General features: G+C 39.7%; 2 protein-coding genes across 2 annotated transcripts in view; one reads left to right on the top strand and one right to left on the bottom strand.

Annotated features, from left to right (window-relative positions):
* Positions 1-12,274, bottom strand: part of cwc27 (CWC27 spliceosome associated cyclophilin) — a 32,309-nt gene extending 20,035 nt beyond the window's left edge. Inside the window, exons 1-10 of the mRNA XM_012923474.2 lie at positions 12,040-12,274; positions 11,815-11,911; positions 11,291-11,403; positions 11,036-11,179; positions 10,775-10,873; positions 10,586-10,689; positions 8,589-8,658; positions 8,344-8,423; positions 8,211-8,253; positions 7,959-8,134 (exon numbers count right to left, since the gene is read on the bottom strand). Coding sequence (XP_012778928.1) covers positions 7,959-8,134; positions 8,211-8,253; positions 8,344-8,423; positions 8,589-8,658; positions 10,586-10,689; positions 10,775-10,873; positions 11,036-11,179; positions 11,291-11,403; positions 11,815-11,911; positions 12,040-12,081 — 968 coding nt within the window. The 5' untranslated portion in view covers positions 12,082-12,274. The remainder of the gene's footprint in view (positions 1-7,958; positions 8,135-8,210; positions 8,254-8,343; positions 8,424-8,588; positions 8,659-10,585; positions 10,690-10,774; positions 10,874-11,035; positions 11,180-11,290; positions 11,404-11,814; positions 11,912-12,039) is intronic.
* A 399-nt stretch (positions 12,275-12,673) lies between these two features.
* ppwd1 (peptidylprolyl isomerase domain and WD repeat containing 1) lies at positions 12,674-18,695 on the top strand. The gene is made up of 11 exons (XM_004566885.4): positions 12,674-12,853; positions 12,971-13,073; positions 13,914-14,017; positions 14,174-14,294; positions 14,414-14,861; positions 14,947-15,137; positions 15,320-15,509; positions 15,596-15,777; positions 15,860-15,941; positions 16,025-16,207; positions 18,491-18,695. Exons 1-11 carry the CDS (start codon positions 12,721-12,723, stop codon positions 18,632-18,634), a joined length of 1,881 nt encoding a protein of 626 aa, XP_004566942.1. The 5' UTR covers positions 12,674-12,720; the 3' UTR covers positions 18,635-18,695.
* Positions 18,696-18,863: the final 168 nt, after the last annotated feature.

Here is an 18,863-nt window from a genome sequence, read left to right as displayed (position 1 = left end):
AAGGATAGACAAAGCACAGGGTAGCTCCTTCTTGTCCCATTTCTGCAAGTCTACCCATCCCTTTACTCAATAAGGCAATCTATTTGCCAGCAGGAGAGACGAATTTAACAATCATTTTAAAAAACAAGGCCAATCGGAGAGGCACTCATCTGTTGTCATTTGTTGCCAGATAAACAGACCAAAACTGGCAGGACTAGATATATTATCAATCTTTCTTGTGACTCCCTACTAGCCCCTGCGGTCTGAGTGTACTTTGGGGCTGCCAGCTACTGTCACTCCTTCTGAAAATTCAAGAAATGTGAAAACCAGAGAGCTGTGGATGATTAACTTTTCATAAAGAAAGCATATGAAGTGATTGGCAGTAGACCAAGTACTCATGATTCCGAACCTTGCATTTAATACTCCAGTGTCTGGCAGGAGTCTGAGGCTGACACAGGAATTTGACAACCTTAAAAATAGTAAAGTGATGACTGTATGGTTCATCAAAAATTCAATAGTTTTTCCAAAATAGACAAGCACGCTGTGCTATCCTTTTTTGGATTTCTTTGTATTCTCATCTTGCCTTCAAATGGCTTTCACGAAATGTAAATACTGACAGAAATCAAACAGTTTTCACTTAAAATGTGGCCACAGCGTGATTAAGATGGGTCAAAAGTATGTCTAAAAGTAAAATTTAACACCTCAGAGTTGTTTAGAGTAAGTACACCACAAGGGTGGCAGCAGCAGCTTCTCTTTGCTACGTTGGATTAAATCCAGTCTAATGACTGAGCAAGTGATGTGGATGAATGTGCTAGAATAACAAGGTGGCTGGGTGAACTCCCCTCGGGGGGCACTCCATGGCTTGGTCAAAAGCCAAGGAGAACTGTGAGCTGGAGTTGAAGAATCTAACCTCAACGCAGGAATTTGCAGGACTTTGCAAAGTGATCTAGGTCAACGCAGTGGACCAAGGTTCCTTTTTAGAGTGCTTCACCTGCCTAATTTCTGAAACGATGCTTTAGCCTTCATCTAATCAGTTATGCTGGAAGTAACTCATTAATGTCATAGAGTATTAACTGTATGAATTATACTTAGTTTCACATTTTCTACTTCACTTAAATATTTTGCCTTTATGAGAGAATAAGACATAAATGTGCACAGTATCAGATGATGATGTTGATTACAGTCCAAGCCTCACTCCAAGCCTCACTTTTGCTTTTTATTCACTTTGAATTATATAAAACAAACAAACAAAAAAACCCTCAAAACTTCACACATCTTAGATATGCATTGCTGTATGGACCTGTTTCCAGCAAGCAAGTGCCCCATATGGTGCAGACATGCTACAGTGGTCCAGAGATGTGTAAACCTGGCAGTTCCAAAACATACACAACTCTGCTGCCAAGAACTGGATTATCTCAAGCAGGTTTCTGTACAAATGCAGCGCTGAATGCTTTCATGATCTCTGCAACCTTTCCCTGAGAACGCACTGGGTTATGACCAATGACAAGAGACAAGTGCAGCCAATTAATTCACAGTGACATATTGTCTGCAGCTTGGTCGGATAATTAGTGTCTGATGTCTCATTTAAGGTAAACTGTCCACAAGGCTAAGGGAATGCTTTCTTAAGGTGTTTTAAATACTGAAAAGATGTTTGAAATGTGGAAAGAGAAACAGACCCAACGTGGCAGAAGACCAACAGATGAAGAATAGAACTACAGGGGCCGGTCAATTCATTAGTTAGTCAATCAACGGAAAGCGAGTCAGCAACTCGTTTGAAAAAGGATTAATCTTTATAGTCGTTTTTCAACTAAAACCTTCTCCAACATGAAGATTTGGTTTTCCTCTGTTTTATATTAACGTAAACTGACTCTCCCACAAACATTTACTCTCAGGTTTTGGAAAATTGTGGTAACATTTTATAGACTAAACAACTCAACGAATTAAGAAGACATTCACAAGATTAAAACACACACAGCTTTGATTAGAGCACGTGGCAGAGTGCCAGAGGGAACATAGATTTTTCTTTTCTCTCGAGGAGTTTGACACTATGATAACTAGAAATTATATATTATATACAAATTCACTGGTTCCATGTCCTCAGATGAGAATATCTCCTGGTTTTCTTTTAAGATGTTAAAATTTCTTTGGGCTGGGAATGTTTGAAAGGAACATTAAACATTAATTTACAGCCAATATAATATACTGATATTGGCATACTCTTATACTGGCTGTAAAACTTTATTTTTGTAATATAGTACAACACTCAAAAAAGATGCTTGGGTAGCTTCAGAAATAGTGTCATTAAACAGAATGTCATACAGAATGGCTTCAACTTCTTTGTTTAAAACACACTTAGTATTGTCTGTAGCACACGTAGGAGCGTTGCATCACAGAGGAGCAGTGTGCTGATGAATACATTTTTTACTACCCCAAAACTGCTGCTGGAATTGGGCCCCAAAATCCAGTATTCTTACACTCTAAAGAAGAAAATCTACATCATAATCAATATTGAAAAGTCACTGTAAATCAGATACTGGATCCTTTATTTTCCTACATTTATTCACACCTAAATACATTTCTATGTATCATGTGTATACACCTACACTAAAAATACACACAAGTCCCTACAAAATGTAATTTTAATTAGAATATTCTACAGATGACATGAAAATAAAAATCTGGAAGACGCACTGAATTTAAAAAAAAAAGTCATTCCATCTGTATTACTAAGTCACCAAATACACATAAGTGATAACAAGTGAAATAAATAACAGGATGTGCTGTTCTGTCATTATCTTCAGTCTGCTGTAACTAAAAAGCCATTACCAGAAACAGCAGAGGGAGCCAGGCCATGCTGGCAGAAGCAGCTCACCCTGTGTCCCACAGCCATATGGAAGCGTTTTGCTTCCCCAGTCATGCCCCGTCGGGTTTAACAAAAGTGGCGACTACCACATACACTGCTTTTGGGACTTCATTCCGTAGTGTCTTTTATAAAGCACCCCCCACCTTCCCACTCAAGACAAAGAGGCCCACTTGAAAGAGCAAAGGCACTTGATCAATAGTAACATAAAGGGAGTGTCAAACTGTAAGTGTAAAGGCTTAAAGAGAGGTACCCACAACATCGACTACACAACAAGTTGAGGCAAACTCTGAGAGAAATGAATGTGTTTTGATCAATTGGATCCTTAGTTTTAAAGTTATATTCAGAGATAAACTATTATTTGGAAACTGAATGCTGAATATGAACAAGTCCAAGCATTTTGCAATGACGGAATATTGCAGTGGAATATCATCTGGCTCCTGGAAGGCAACTTAAGACAGTTTTTACATCAAGTCAAAACTATTTTGGATTCATGCACGCTCCTAATTTCATGGTTTTCTCAGCAATAGGGGGAGCTTTGTAAAATTTACTCCGTAAGTCACTACAAACCTGTATATCTCTCTCTCACATACTCACACACATAGCAACTACAAAGGAATTAAATGAAAGACCAAATAGCAGAAGTCATGCAGCAGTGAAGGCCATCAGACAGAATAGAGATTAGTGACTGCTGTTAACATCCTGCCTCCTTTTTCCCAGGTGACTAGATAGCAGTTGGTGTTCTTCCTTGCGGACAAAGTAGCTGAAAGCCCAAAGCAAAGCAACGGTGGGAGAGCAAGCTCACCCTGCAACAATGCCCCCTTTGTCCTGTACTAACACTGTACCTACCAGCCTGCTCTTTGATTCCCTGCCAAGACAAACCACTGTGTTGGGTTACAGTTCTTGTAGCAAAACAATCTGCGCTTGTGTTTAATATACTGCAGTCTGCCTGCATTGGGCTGGCTGTCAGTCAGGGCACGCACGCACACACGCACGCACACACACACATCTGACTGGGGGCCCACTCTTTATCCTATTAGCACTAATGAGAGAGGGGTATGTTGATTATGTGTGCTGAGAGCTACCTGTGAAGAGGATATTGTGGAGAGATAACTGTTAAATCACTCTCTCCATTCTCCACAGGTCATTTTCATCCAAATATTATCACACACACCATCACTCTCACCTCCATTGCGCTCATACGGCTGGCTTGGACAGACGTGCTGTTTACTGCTAAGTAAGCAATTCGTGTTGAATGCCAATTTTCCTGCTTCAAAGAGCAGAGTCCTGATGTTGGTCCAGTGAGAAACAACGGAGACGTGCGAGCTTTGGTGTGTGTGCGTGCATGTGTTTGTGAGAATGTATCAAAGTAAGTGGGTGTGTATTGACAGAGCTGGAGGTAATGTAAAAAAAAAACAGGTTAGACTCCACTTCATTGGGTGAGAACTAAATAAATCATGTTGGGGAAAAAGTAGGAGAACTGGAGATAAGGACTTCTGGTGGACAATTTTTCTTGAAGAGCCACTGCAAGTTTAGTGTACTTGTCACAGGGAGGCTTTGAAATCAGTTGTTTAATGTCTCTTTGGCTCTGAAGAGAGTTTCGTAACAAGTGAAAAACACTTATCAGTTATACAATATTGGGTATTCTAAGTTTGGGCTTGTGCTTAAAGTTTAAATGTGAAGTTAGCTGTATCATGGGAAAAGGAGGATCTAGTGGTTTGTTTGGAGCTTTTCAAATACTATTGACTAGGACTTTATGGTCTGAAATTTCTGAATTCTGACCTCAAAGTTTTCCACGGCAAATGTAAAGAATCAAAATGGCTGTGAGCAGGAACTTTCTTAAGTTCATCCACTGCTACTCATGAAATCAGGGTGCATGATATTAGTCTTAGTTTCTTAATAAGAACTTCAAACTTCCATCATACTTCTTCAAGCAGGATGTCTAAAATGTATGGCTTCCAGGTTATATCTAACAGCATAGGAGCAGGAAGATTCTTCAGTCTCTGCTACTTTGATTTAGACCATTCTTTTTAGTCTTCAAATTTCCAATAAAAATTCATAGAGTATTCCCTAAATAGGAACAGTTTTTCCATAGCTTGAGTTTCTCTCGCTTCATAAAAACTGTATGAGGATGATTCTTCTTTATATCTCGTGTGTGAACTTCATTGATGCTTCTAGTTAGGGCTGCAAATGTTCTGACAGACACACAGCTGTATCCTACAGCTGTCAGCTTTGTGTTAGGACTCTGCAAACTGAAGCCACTAAAGTGGACGTTTGGAAATATTTATGGTGCCTTTTGTAAACAAATGGAATTATACAATTCCACTACCAGGATATAGCCATACTCCATGACATGTATTCACTATGTTAATGTGGAATGAAAGTTATCCAGATTAAAAATCCAAACATTTAGCATTAACCAGTCAGAGTGACCCACCCTCGAAGACAAATGCAAACAAAGAGTCACACTTTAAAAACACAGAAAGATCCTGAATTCGCTCAAACACTGAAATGAATACCTTTGCATTCACGCATCAAATCAAACTATCAAAAAACTTCACACACAGATTTATTGACATTTAATGTATAACAACTGGTTCAGGACTGATACTTATTGTTTTAAGTATTTAACTGCATTGTTTTTTGTTCCATCATATTTTTTTGGTCCACAACCACCTCTCCTTTTTGAGAGGAAAGGTGGTTGAGAGGTGATTTAACATTATGCGTAGGAAGAGACAAGCAGACATAGTGGGCCCTCTTGAGAAAGAGAGAAAGCACGTTTGCCTCTATTTGTTTGTGGTCCACACCTGCTCCCATGGACACTGTGGAAAAGCTTATAGGTGAGTATAAGAGAGCTGCGCATCGTTCAAGAATACTGTTTTCTACTCCTGCTGGCCAAAACAACCCTCAGGTCACAACAGCTCCTAGTGGGCAGCCCACTGAAGCTCTTGTCTAAATATGGTCACTCCTGACACTGGAAGATCAAGAAAGAGATTACCATGAAGATAAACTACAGAGGAGGCTGTGCTTGTCTTTTATATAGACTGTGGTTAAAAAAAAAAAACGACAACAACAACAACAAAAAGACTTCTGGAGCAATGTTCTTCGGACAGACAAGGTCAAAGTGGAGATTATTTTAGTCAAAAAACAAGCACAGCATATCAGCGCAAACACCTCACACCAACTGTCAAGCAGGATGGGGGAGGCCTGATGATATATACTTGTTTTGCAGCTAGAGGATTTGGGCACCTAACAATCACTGAGTAAACCATAAACTCCTCTGTATACTAACATACTCTAATGTCAAACGCGAGGCCATCTGTCGACAGCTAAAGCTTTGCTGAAACTGGGTCATGCGATGGGACAGTGATCCCCATCACAGCCGCAAATCTACAACAGAATGGCTGGAAAAAAAAAAAAAGAGAAAAGAATCAAGGTGTTGCAATGGCCCAGCAAAGCCCAGACCTCAATCTGTTTGAAATGCTGTGACTGGATCTTAAGAAAAACGTGCATAAACGAATGTTTGCAAACCTCAATGAACTGAAGCAATGTTGAGAAGAGTGGGCCAAAATTCCTCCACAGCGATGTGAGAGATTGATAGGGTCAAACACAAAACAATTATTTCCAGTGAATGCTGCTAAAGCTATGATCAGGTGTACTAACTATTTTGTAAGACTACACAGGGTCCTGTAAAAATGTATTGTGATAACGTATTTGTAATTTAACTCATTTCAAGCCAAAGCTTCAAATATTCTCTGGATCCAGCTCTTGAAACTGGATAAATCACTACACATGAATAAAAAGAACCAAGTTGGCCCTATTACTTTTTTTCATAACTAATTGGGCTCACTTTTATCTAAAAATCGAATAAAGATTAAGGTTCTCCATCTATTTCAGGTTAGAAATCTCTCACATTAGAATGCTTAAATACATCTGAGGAATATTTTAAATAAATCCAGTTAATATATGCCTGTTAAAGATAAATGTTTTGCTACTAATGACTTAAAAAGGGGTATCTATTATGCATTTTCTTATCTTCTGTGACATATATAGTTACAATGGTGGGTGCTCAAATTAAACATGACTAAAGTTTCAAATAGTGACGCCAAGGTATGAACCACTCCTCCCTACATGCCTCAAGTGCCTCAGTCTGGAAACCTTCTTTCCAGTATGGTGAGCAAGGCAGCATCAAAGTGGCTGTAAGGGTGGCACTAAAGGATGACAATCTAAAATAGCTCACGAACAAGTAACACCAAATCTAAATTGTTAAATATACATTAATTTGTACAACAAAGTCCTCCAGCAATCCAACCACGACTGCATCAGAGAAACTGTAGCATGACTGTTCAAGAGGATTTGCTGCTGCAGAGAGGCACTAATTAATACGAGCTAATGATTGTTTCTACTGTGTCTAGGCCACTGAGCTGTTAAAATATTATACAAATCCTTCTCATCTCTCTTGAATTTGTTCTTGTTGTCATGAAATTTTAAGATTAGGTCAAGGTGGAGCTAAAACAATGACATTTTTCTAGTAAAGATGCTAAAGGTTTACCATTTCCTGCTTCTCATAAACTGAAATTTGGTGCTTTTATTTATCACATCTGAATGAAATTTGTGGGTTTCAAATTGTTGTTTATCATTGTGTTGCACTGCTATGTCTTTAGGAATCTCAGACTAACAATTACCTAATTGAAAAAAGAAAAAAATATGCAGCTATGAACACTGAAAAGTAACATTTTGTCTCTTGGACTCACTAAATATTTTCCTTGTCAGAAAAATAAAAGTTACAATAACAATCAGCAATAGGTAAGGTTTAGCATCATCTATATATTACATAGTCCAATAGCTCCCCCACCAGGATGTCACACCACATTACAAGTTCAACAACAACCATAAGACGCTGCTGAAAAAACTATGAAATACTATTTTTTTTGTTTTTAGCAGCCATGTAATTTTAACTATACACAACAGCTTTTAGTGGTAAAATTTTTCAAAATACATAATTTCAGAGAGATCATTATGCAGTAGCTACGTTTTAAATTTTTCTAGTAGTTTAGTTTAATTTATTTGCAGCAGGGTTGCAAAAAACCAAACAAACAACCAAGGAAAAAAAACATACCTGCGGCTCATCTTTTTTTCTTGCTCCTCTTCACTGGGCTCTGCCACTTTCTCTCCACCCTTTTCCTTCTTTAGCTTTTTACTTATGAGCTCTCTGATCTTCTCTTTCTTCTCCGAGTCATATTCCTCATCTGTGTCCATGTCGTCCTCAACATCATCGTCAGCCTCGTCACCTGACTGGAGAAACACATCAAACACTTAACGCTGATACTTCGCCTCTGAGTGCAAATGGAGGAAAATCTAAAAGACTTACCAAAGCTGCATCACCAGATGCAGATGCTTTTTTCTTCTTACCCCTGTGAGCAGAGCAAACATAGGTTCAGACTTTTTAATAATTCAAATTTAAAAAGGAAATTAAAATAGTTTTATAACTATTAATGAATTACTTATCAACTGCTGGAACAGAGCTCAGTCTGGGATCATCTTTCAAAAGGTCATGGCTGCTTTTGCTTTTTCCCTTGAATGTCTATTTAAAAAAAGAAAAGAAAAATGCCCAGACAACAGTTATTTACATGTCTATGTACTTTTTGAAATTTTTTAATATTTCTAATATACACCTAGTTATGATGTGTGAGTGGCACAAGAGTAAATGTCAGAGGTGCCCACATATAATGGTTTTATGATCCAGTACCTGGCTGACTTGGTTCACCATCTCCTCATCTTCTTCAGCTTCCTCTCCAAATGATAAAAGACTGAAATTCCTACAAAACACACCAACATGGGTAATTGCAGGGAAATAACATATTGTTATAAATCTTTATCAATAACATTATTGGCACTAAAAATAAATTAAACATGTAGCAAACAGTAATGAGTTTAAAGAGGACCTATTAAACTTTTTACCTCTAGTTCAGGCTATCATTCAGGTTCTTCAAAGAGAGGCCAAATATACTGGACCTGCCAATCTTTGCATTCAGGTGTTTTAAGTCATATTGCCTCAGGTGTATGTAAGCCATGCAGTCTGCCTTCACAACATTTGTGAAAGAATGGTCGCTCTAAAAAGCTTCATGACACGGAGCATAGACCTGAATTAGGATCAGCAAGTTAGTTTGTGAAATTTCTTCCATCCAAGATATTCCATGATCAATTGTAAGTGGCATTATTCCAAAGAGGAAGGCTTTAGAAACCACAGCAACTCAATCACAGCGTGGCAGACCATATAAAGTTACTGAGATGCTGAGGCACAATGCATGTAATCATCAATGCTCTGCTGACCTAGAAACTACAGAGTTCTCAGCCTCACATCAGCACAATTATGACGTGCTACTGGCTTCGTGGCATGGGTTTCAATGGCCGATCAGCTCCTGTAGATGTAGCGTGTAAGTAGCCAGACACTTTTGTCCATATAGTGTATAAACCAGAGCCAAAGTTTCAAATAATAATAATAATAATGATGTTAGCACAGGTACAATAAATCCCTAGGTGCCAAGAGACCAAAAGCAGAGGTTTCATACTGACCTAAGCAATCTGTGTGAATATATTGTTTTCTAACATTTTAACACCAACATATACACAAAACACCAAAGATCAGGGATAACAGCACATACACCAATCAGGCATTATGGCCACCTGCCTAATATTGTGTCGGTCCCTGACTCGACAAGACTGCTGAAGGTGTGCTATGGTATCTGGCACCATGATGCTAGCAACAGATCCTCTAAATAGAATTTGGATGCCAAGTCAACACTTAAAACTCACTGTTGTGCTTCTTGTCCTCACACCATTTTTGAAAAATGAAACAGGCCTGATTGTAGGTGTAAGGCAGGTAAACGATGCACATCCACGTAATTCATCAGACCAGGCCACCTTCTTCCATTGCTCTGTAGTTCAGTACTACTGCTTGGTGCTTTCTGTGGTGGACAGGGGTCAGCATGGGCATGCTGACTGGTCTGTGCCTATGCATACACAACTGTACAGTGTATTGTGATTCTATCAGAAACAGCAATACATTTTTGGCAGTTTGAGCTACAGTATCTCAACTGTTGGATTGAAACACGGGCCAGCCATCACTCGCGCCTCAATAAGCCTTATAAGCCAGGCCGCCAATGACACTGACCACTGCATATTTTTCCTGCTTCTAACATCAATTGGGGGGAAAAAGTTAATTTTCTGCCTAACATATCTCACCTACTAACATGTGCCATGATGAAGAGATAATCAGTGTGACCACTGTCAGTGTTATGCCTGATCGGTGTATGAGAAGCATAAACAGCAGCTACAGTGGACACTTTCACTGTTTGTAAACACTTGATTTCACTTCAGAATAACTTTGTGGTCTATGACCTCTGTAGTCTTCTGGCAGGTGATAAGCTAAAGGAGCAACAACACTGGGGGTAACTAAAAACATTGGCATATAGAATGAGTTACCTTAAAGGTTCAACCTTTTTTACATAAATGATGAACCATAGACCAAGGTCCAGTATAAGACTCAGTATAAGACAAATGAGTAATATTTTACACTGTGAATCATGCAAAGCTACTCTAGTAAAGTGCAAGAAAATATATATATCTATATATAGATATGGAAATAAGCATAATATATTCCCTTATGTACAAAAATGCAGGTGCTCCTGGGTACAGTCTTGATCTTGTTTCAATCAGAAAGACAGATGAAGGCCGAGCACTCACTTTGTGGCTTTTGACTGTGATTTCTTCGTCTCTTCTTTATCCTTTTCCTTTTTGAGTTTCTTTATTTCACGAGGTATGATGTCATCAAATGGAGAATGTAACACCTAGGACAGACAAAAAGAAAAGCTTAAATTACAGAAGCTAGATAAACATATTGCTGAGCAGGTAAAATAGAATGAACTAAAATACCTCAGCAGATTTGATCTTGTGAGGATTCAGAGGTCTTTCCTCACCATCACACTCAACTTCTGCTAATCTGAGCATGTTATACACGGTGTCTCCAGTGACCTGGAGTGGGGATTGCAGAAAATAGAAATGGTCAGGCACACTCTTAGCACATCCTGCCTGGGGAAAACGCCACTCATCTTGGTATATTCATATATTCATTGAAGACAGCATTCAATCATGAATACAGATAGAGAATAAGTCATCATGTTCTTACAGATTTACCTTGCCAAATATGGTATGTTTATTGTTGAGTTCATCTGCACGTCCCAAGGTGAGAAAAAACTGACTGCCATTGTCATGTGGCCCTGCATTTGCCATGGCAACCAAACCCCTCCGATTGAAGCGCAACCTAGAGTGAAACTCATCCTGAAAGGCGAAAGAAAGTTTAGAAGACATCGTATTTTAGTGTCACCTGCTCATAGGAATTAGAAATCCACTTCAGAATTAAAAATAAAATGAGAAGAAAAGCAGCCTCACCTTGAATGGTCGGCCATAGATGGACTCTCCGCCTGCCCCTGTCCCAGTAGGATCTCCCCCCTGAACGATGAAATCAGGCACCACTCTGTGGAACACTGTACCATCATAATAACCTAGAAGATCAAGACATACTGTATACTAAATAAACAATAAGGCAACAACAGTTCCCTCAAGAAATCTGAGCCAACAAGGACATTTAAATAAAGACAGTGTTCAGCTGAATATAGTTTCTGGGATTAAATAAAGTCTTATGTACACTCATAACAGCCATTTCTCTGCTTACAAGAATTATATAAGTAACGATGGCTAAGACTCAACATTTACTCACATTTAGTCCATCAATAATCTTCAAAATAAGATAAAAATATGACACTTACACGCGCATGGCCTAATGCTTAAAGAGGCTAGTTTGACCAAACCAATATATTTTAAGGGCACGCCTGGAATAATTCGGCCTAATTTAGCGCAAACTGAATTTGACGTTGTTCTCCAGTGGTTTCTGCACTTCCTTGGTGAATTCTTACCTTCCATGCACAGCTGCACGAAGTTCCTGCATGCTTTAGGAGCCTCCTTGGACCACAACTCAATGTCAATATCACCTGCTGTTGTCTTTAACAGGACCTGCGAAAAGACCACGAAATTATACATTCAGAGCTAAACAGTGTTAGGAGTGGCTAGCTAATGGTGCCTACAAATCCGCAACATTATGCACGAAAAAACTGAAGTTCAAATTGTAAACGGGCGCTTACCTTCCCATTTGTTGGTGGCTCTTGAATGTAAATGTTGCTCATCCTGCCGCTACGTTTCTGTGTTTTGTTAGCAGAATAAAAAATATATTCTCACACGATCTGAACTTTGGGTTCCTCGAAAATACAGATAGTAAAGTTTGTTACAGTAGGTAACTTTAAATGTGATACATTTCACATTTCACTCTTTACAGCCATATTGGCGATACATGAGTTGATTGTTTACTTCCGAGAACATAGGGGGTTTCGGTTTAATTATTGATTTTCTGTTCCGTTTTTTTCAAAGAACGTCACTTAATTTGTTTTTTTTCTGTTTCCATAAAATATATAAAAAGCTTTTATTCGCACGTGAATCAAACTCCGAGAGTGTTGATGACAAAACAATCCAAAACTAGCTCGGTACTTCACCCCGAGAAACAGATTTTTGGATCGCTCCTAGTGCGCTATCACAACAGCCCCTCTGGAAACAACAAGTTCCGTGTAATTACAGCGTAATCTCATTAATCCTAATAATTATGCATTCTTGAGAAAAGGTGAGACACATAACATGTTGTTTATAATTAATAATTGTAGAATTTTAGCAACTTAGACTTGAAACAAAAACAACTGCACAAAGAAATCAGAGATTTAGGCGCTGAACGGAAGTACTGTATTTACGGAAGGACCACACGGGCGATCACGGCAATGGCGGCTACTGAAAAGAATGTGGAACTGAAGCGCAAAGTAGATGATGATCATGATGGGGATGGGGACGAAGAAGATGCCGAGTGGGTTGGACCCATGCCAAGCGAAGCCACAAAGGCAAAGAAAAGGAAAGGTGGGATTCTGGCTGTTCATTCGGCACACTGGCAGCTTTTTGCGACTGCTCTCTAATCACTGCTAATAAAGCGCCAAACGCCGTCCGTTAACTTCTGTGTGTGTTTGTTTCTCTCAGTACTCGAGTACGAGCGTGTCTATCTGGACAACCTCCCGTCGGCTGCAATGTATGAACGGAGCTATATGCACAGGGACGTCATCACACACTTAGTTTGTACAAAGTAAGTCAGCAGCTACAAGGAAACGTTCCTTTATACGTGAGGAAGCGTTTCCACTTTACAGCACTACTCGCTTACATCCAGCTTATTAAACCACCTTAATAAAAGCGATGCAATGTTAAAATGCCTAAACTATCAATTATTAGTATTGCCAGCATACTTCATATTCCAGGATTTTCTTTGTGCTGATCCAGTGTTAGCATTCATGCTTGTGCCAACGTGAAAGTCAACCTAAAATGGTGACGTGTATGATACCATCACCTGGGAAATCTAAACGAAGCACCAGAATTTAGTAATTCTTTCATTTAAGAGTGGGCAGCCGTTTTAATAATTATTATTGATGTATTTTCTATCATTCCAGTGACAAGGCATGCCAATTTCCTGCAGCCTTCTGTTTATAGAGGAACCTTGCAGGCTGTATTACATGTTATTAGTTGGTTGTGTCTGTTCATTGTTTGTTTGAAAAGCCACTGAGTGCTGTATCTGTAATAACAATGAAGTTCCATCAGCTGATATAAGCTGTGTTGTTTGCTGTTGACCTGTAAGCTTGTAAGATGACATTTTATCAGTAATGGCTAACATTTATCTGTTGGGTCTTATCACTTTTAGCCTGAAAGTGTATTATTGTATTATTATCTGTTTCCCTGGCATAAATTGAATGACAACCCCCCCAAAACAAATCAGGCAAACAAAGAAAAACTTTGATGCATCCATATTCGCAATCCTGATTTTTTATTTTCTCTTTACTTCAGATAAAGATTGTCTAACTCCATCAGTAGATGGGATGTGGATGGGAAAAGTGGGCTGAAGCTGAAATAACGCCATAACATTGTGCTGTTTCAGGTCAGACTTCATCCTCACTGCCAGCCAGGATGGCCATGTCAAATTTTGGAAGAAGAAGGAGGACGAGGGGATAGAGTTTGTCAAACACTTTCGAAGTCATCTCGGTATGAACTTAATTTGTGATAACTTCTTTTTAACATTCTTAGTGGCACTGGACTGAGAGGAAGTTATGGAGACCCAGTGCATTGTATCTTATAATATAACATGTCTTTAATGAGTGAAAAGGATGTGTATAAACACTGTTCTTGCTTTTTGCCCAGGTGTGATAGAAAGCATTGCGGTCAGTGCGGAAGGGGCCCTTTTCTGTTCCGTTGGTGATGATCAGGCCATGAAAGTATTTGACGTGGTCAATTTTGACATGATCAATATGCTGAAGTTGGGGTGAGTCTAAATGAAGATTTTCTGGCCAGACACAATAATGTTTTTACTGCTGATAGATTTGGAGTGCAAGTTCTCCTTTAATTTGATTGGTTTCTCTACTGTGATCTGTCTATATGTAGCTTTCATCCAGGCCAGTCTGAGTGGATCTATAATCCTGGAGATGCCATCTGCACAGTAGCCTGCTCAGAAAAGTCCACAGGGAAAATCTTCATCTATGATGGCAGGGGAGGCAACGACCCCCTCCATGTCTTTGACAAAATGCACTCCGCACCGCTTTCCCAAATCCGCCTGAATCCCAAGTTTCGAGTCATTGTGTCTGCTGACAAAGCGGGAATGCTGGAGTACTGGACAGGCCTTCCAAATGAATTCAAGTTCCCCAAACATGTGGATTGGGAATACAAAACGGACACTGACTTGTATGAATTTGCAAAACACAAAACCTATCCCACCAGCCTTGCCTTTTCCCCCGATGGGAAGAAGATGGCCACCATCGCTTCTGATAGGAAAGTCAGGATCTTCCGATTCCTAACAGGAAAACTAATGCGAGTGTTTGATGAATCATTAACGGTAACCTGCCATTCACCTTTCAGCCTGGATCATTGCTAGCGTTATGAATTTTGCACACCAATCACAGCTGCTATATGTGTCTTAGATGTTCACAGAGCTGCAGCAGATGAGACAGCAGCTTCCTGACATGGAGTTTGGGAGGCGGATGGCTGTGGAGAGAGAACTAGAGAAGGTGGATGGTATCCGGCTGGCAAACATCATCTTTGATGAGACTGGCCACTTTGTTCTGTATGGGACCATGCTGGGCATCAAGGTCATCAATGTGGAAACTAACAGGTATGCTCACAAATGAAGGTGGAGACTGAATCACAGTTGTGTTTCGTAATAAAATAATGTTTAAGAGATGTAAACGAGTATTTTAATTGTAGTATACAAACTAATGAAATCAAATGTGATAACGTCACATACAGAGTTATATAGACATATAACTCCCGAGCCCTGTGTTTCTTGTTTTCTAGATGTGTGCGGATCCTTGGGAAGCTGGAGAACATCCGTGTGGTTCAGCTGAGTTTGTTCCAAGGTGTTGCAAAGGCCATGCAAGTGGCACCCACTGTGGAGATGAAAGCTTCTGACAACCCTGCCTTACAGAACGTAGAGCCTGACCCAACCATCTTCTGTAGTGCTTTTAAGAAGAACCGCTTTTACTTGGTGAGACAGAAAGGCATTCATTTCAAAGTGACAGCGCTGCATTTTTTCCTATCTTACTATAAGTTTTTTGTCGTCTCTTTTTGAAGTTTTCGAAGAGAGAACCAGAGGATACCAAGAGCGCCGATTCCGACAGAGACATCTTTAACGAGAAGCCCTCAAAAGAAGAGGTGATGGCCGCCACGCAGGCCGAGGGCCCCAAGAGAGTGTCTGACAGTGCCATCATCCACACCACTATGGGAGACATCCACATCAAGCTTTTCCCTGTGGAGTAAGTCCTCAGTGTGAATGCTTTTGGCTCCTCCTTTCACTTTAGAAGACAGGAACAGAACTTTTCCTCTCTTTGGTTTTAGATGCCCCAAAACTGTGGAGAACTTCTGCGTCCACAGCAGGAATGGATACTACAATGGCCACATATTCCACAGAGTGATCAAGGTACGTTGTCCTTTTTCTTTATGAAGCTTGGCGATCAACTGTGGGATTCTGGCTCTGAGTGTTTTTCTCTTTGTCGTTGACAGGGCTTCATGATTCAGACTGGAGACCCCACAGGAACAGGCATGGGAGGAGAGAGCATCTGGGGAGGGGAGTTTGAAGACGAGTTCCACGCCACGCTGAGACACGACCGCCCATACACACTTAGCATGGCAAACGGAGGCCCGGGCACCAATGGCTCACAGTTTTTTATCACCGTGGTACCCACTGTAAGTAGCCCAACTAAAACCACTTTCAGACGTGTATTTTATCATCGTGTGAATAAGATGTCAATTTACTTTTCTGAAAAAGTACGACAGCTACATGTAAGATGGTGATATTACCGTTTCAAACTTATAATTAGAATTATGGTAAAAAGAAGATTATATAAATTACACCCTTTATTGGCTCTAAGATTTTATTTAACAGGTCATAATAAAAAGAATTTAGGTAATTGGGTAAATTAGCTCAAAACAACCGCAGACGAAGAACAAAATATGACACTGTCTCATATTCATTTAACAAATCTCAGGACTTATGGTCATAATGTGTCAGGTTTGGTGAAACCAAATGGCATGGCAGCGCAAACCGCTCACATCAGCTCCTAAACATGTAATTGGTGAGGTGATGGTTAGACCTGGGCATCTTTCAGCCATTCACTTGACTGTGAAACTTCTGTGTAAACCAAAGTTATTCTAGAGTCAAATGTGAAGCCATCTGTCTGACAGCTAAAGTGAAAGTGGGTTGTGCAACAGGCAAATGATCCCAAGCACAGTGGCAAACCTACTACAGAATGACTAAAAAGAAAAGAATCAAGGTGTTTCCATGGACCACCCAAAGTCCACACCTCAACCTGCTTGAAATGTTGAAAGGTTGTATTTACCGAAGTGCTCATAACACCTAGATAATGTTTTATTACATCTTGATATGTAAAACCTTAAAAATTCCTGTGCACTTTCCTTTCACCATAACTACAGATGAAGTCATTTTTAATTTATATTAACACACCGTTTGCAATGCAGCAGAAAATGCAGGATTCAGCAAAGTCTGGTGTCGCTCCTGGAACAGCAATCTTGTAACGTTACATGTAAATGACCAAGCAGAGTGTTGGGTTTCATTCTGTTTCTGTGTAACATGGCAACAGTAAACACGAATACTGTCAGGCACTCAGAGTGTAACGGAAGCCTACACAGACCTGGTGCATCACATTTACCAAAGTTTTCAAAATCCACAACATCACTACATGAGCCAGACTCACGGTTTAATACGCAAATTATTCTAAATGGGGGGTGAAGTTTGAGATAAAACAAAACTATAGTAATTCTCTTTTTTTAATTTTGAGTTTGTTTGTTTTTTATATAGTTTTCAATTGACTTTTTATGAATTGTTAGTTTGAGTCTTTTTGTTGTTATATGGGGGATTTTTTCTCAGGATAAAGATTCTGTGTTGACTCTATGCAGAGCTTACTACACATAATGGGTAATCAGCATTTATACCCGTCTTGCTTTGCAGTTTTGGTGCCAAAACTCTAGTTAGCAAATCTCTTCCAGTCAATTTAAAAGTATGGGGAGAAAATATTTACCAGACATGAATAGGAGTAAACAATGACATTGCAGGCTGAACCAAACCACATGTAGCTACAGTTGTCAGAAGAGCAGGGCAGGTTATTGAGTAGTTACTGGTGTATGCTTGAGAAGGTTTGCACTTATAACATAGTTTCAGCATTGGTTTAATGCAGAAACAAAAAATCCACCTAAGTCTCGATAAATGTGCACCAAAGCCTCATTTTGCAGGTTGTGTTGACAGATTTGATCTGACTAAGACTTAAATTTGGTTAGTTTGGGGTTAGTTCTATCCATCCGTGCATTTTCTTAGCTGCTTAACAGTTGAAGGCTCTATATGGTATTTAAATGGGAAGGAGGGACTCTGAAATAGAAAGAAGACCTGAGAGTGCAAATGGCAGCAGCTCAGAGAGGTACTGTGGAGTGAGGTTGTGAATCTCCTTAAATGCGAGGAGCCAAATCTTGTAATCAAATCTACCAGAAGTCGGTGGAGCTGCTGAAGGACGGCTGTGGAATCCAATGGAAGGAGTTTTGGTGATGATGCAAGCAGTGGTTGAAGTTGTATGGACATTAGAGGAAGACAGAAAAGAGAGTTAGAGTAACCAAGGTGTAAACAAGGATGGCAGTACTGTTAGGTAAGACATACATATTTTTGGACTGTGGGATGAAGCCAGAGTACCCGGAGAGAGTGTGCAAACAGCATACAAGAAGGCTCCACCCAGATGCTGAATCCAAGCCCTCTCGATTTGACGGTGCTAACCTCTGCACCACCCTCGTTTAACTTAGTTGTGTTTTTCAAATGTCTTGCTTTTTGCCTTTTATTTAACTAAAATGCTTTTTATTTAGTTAAGGATAATGACCTCGGTCAGCAATGGACAACAAGTGCTTATAAGATCAACATATGTGTGATTTTTTTTTTTAAATTCTTTATGTGCTTCTGTTTTTCTGCAGCCCTGGCTTGACAACAAGCACACTGTGTTTGGGAGGTGCACTAAAGGCATGGAGGCAGTCCAGAGGATCTCCAATGCCAAAGTCAACCCGAAGACTGACAAGCCATATGAAGACATCAGCATTATTAACATCACCATAAAGTAATTGTATGCCTTTGTCATGTAATGTACAGCGATTTATTAAAGAAGACCAAATGTTGTTATAAGAGTGTCTCCAGTTTACATGTCGAAGTATCATCGGGCAAGATGCTGAACCCTGAGTTGCCCCGATGCGTGCGTGTGTGTGTGTGAGAGAGTGTGTGTGTGTGTGTGAGAGAGAGAGAGAATGATAGAGACAAGTGCTGTGTGACTGTGTGAAGAATATTTGTAGTAAG

This window comes from Maylandia zebra, linkage group LG7, assembly GCF_041146795.1.
Source record: "Maylandia zebra isolate NMK-2024a linkage group LG7, Mzebra_GT3a, whole genome shotgun sequence".
Taxonomy (NCBI): domain Eukaryota; kingdom Metazoa; phylum Chordata; class Actinopteri; order Cichliformes; family Cichlidae; genus Maylandia; species Maylandia zebra.
The sequence above is the reverse complement of the archived record's forward strand: the minus strand, read 5'-3'. Positions and strand labels throughout refer to the sequence as shown.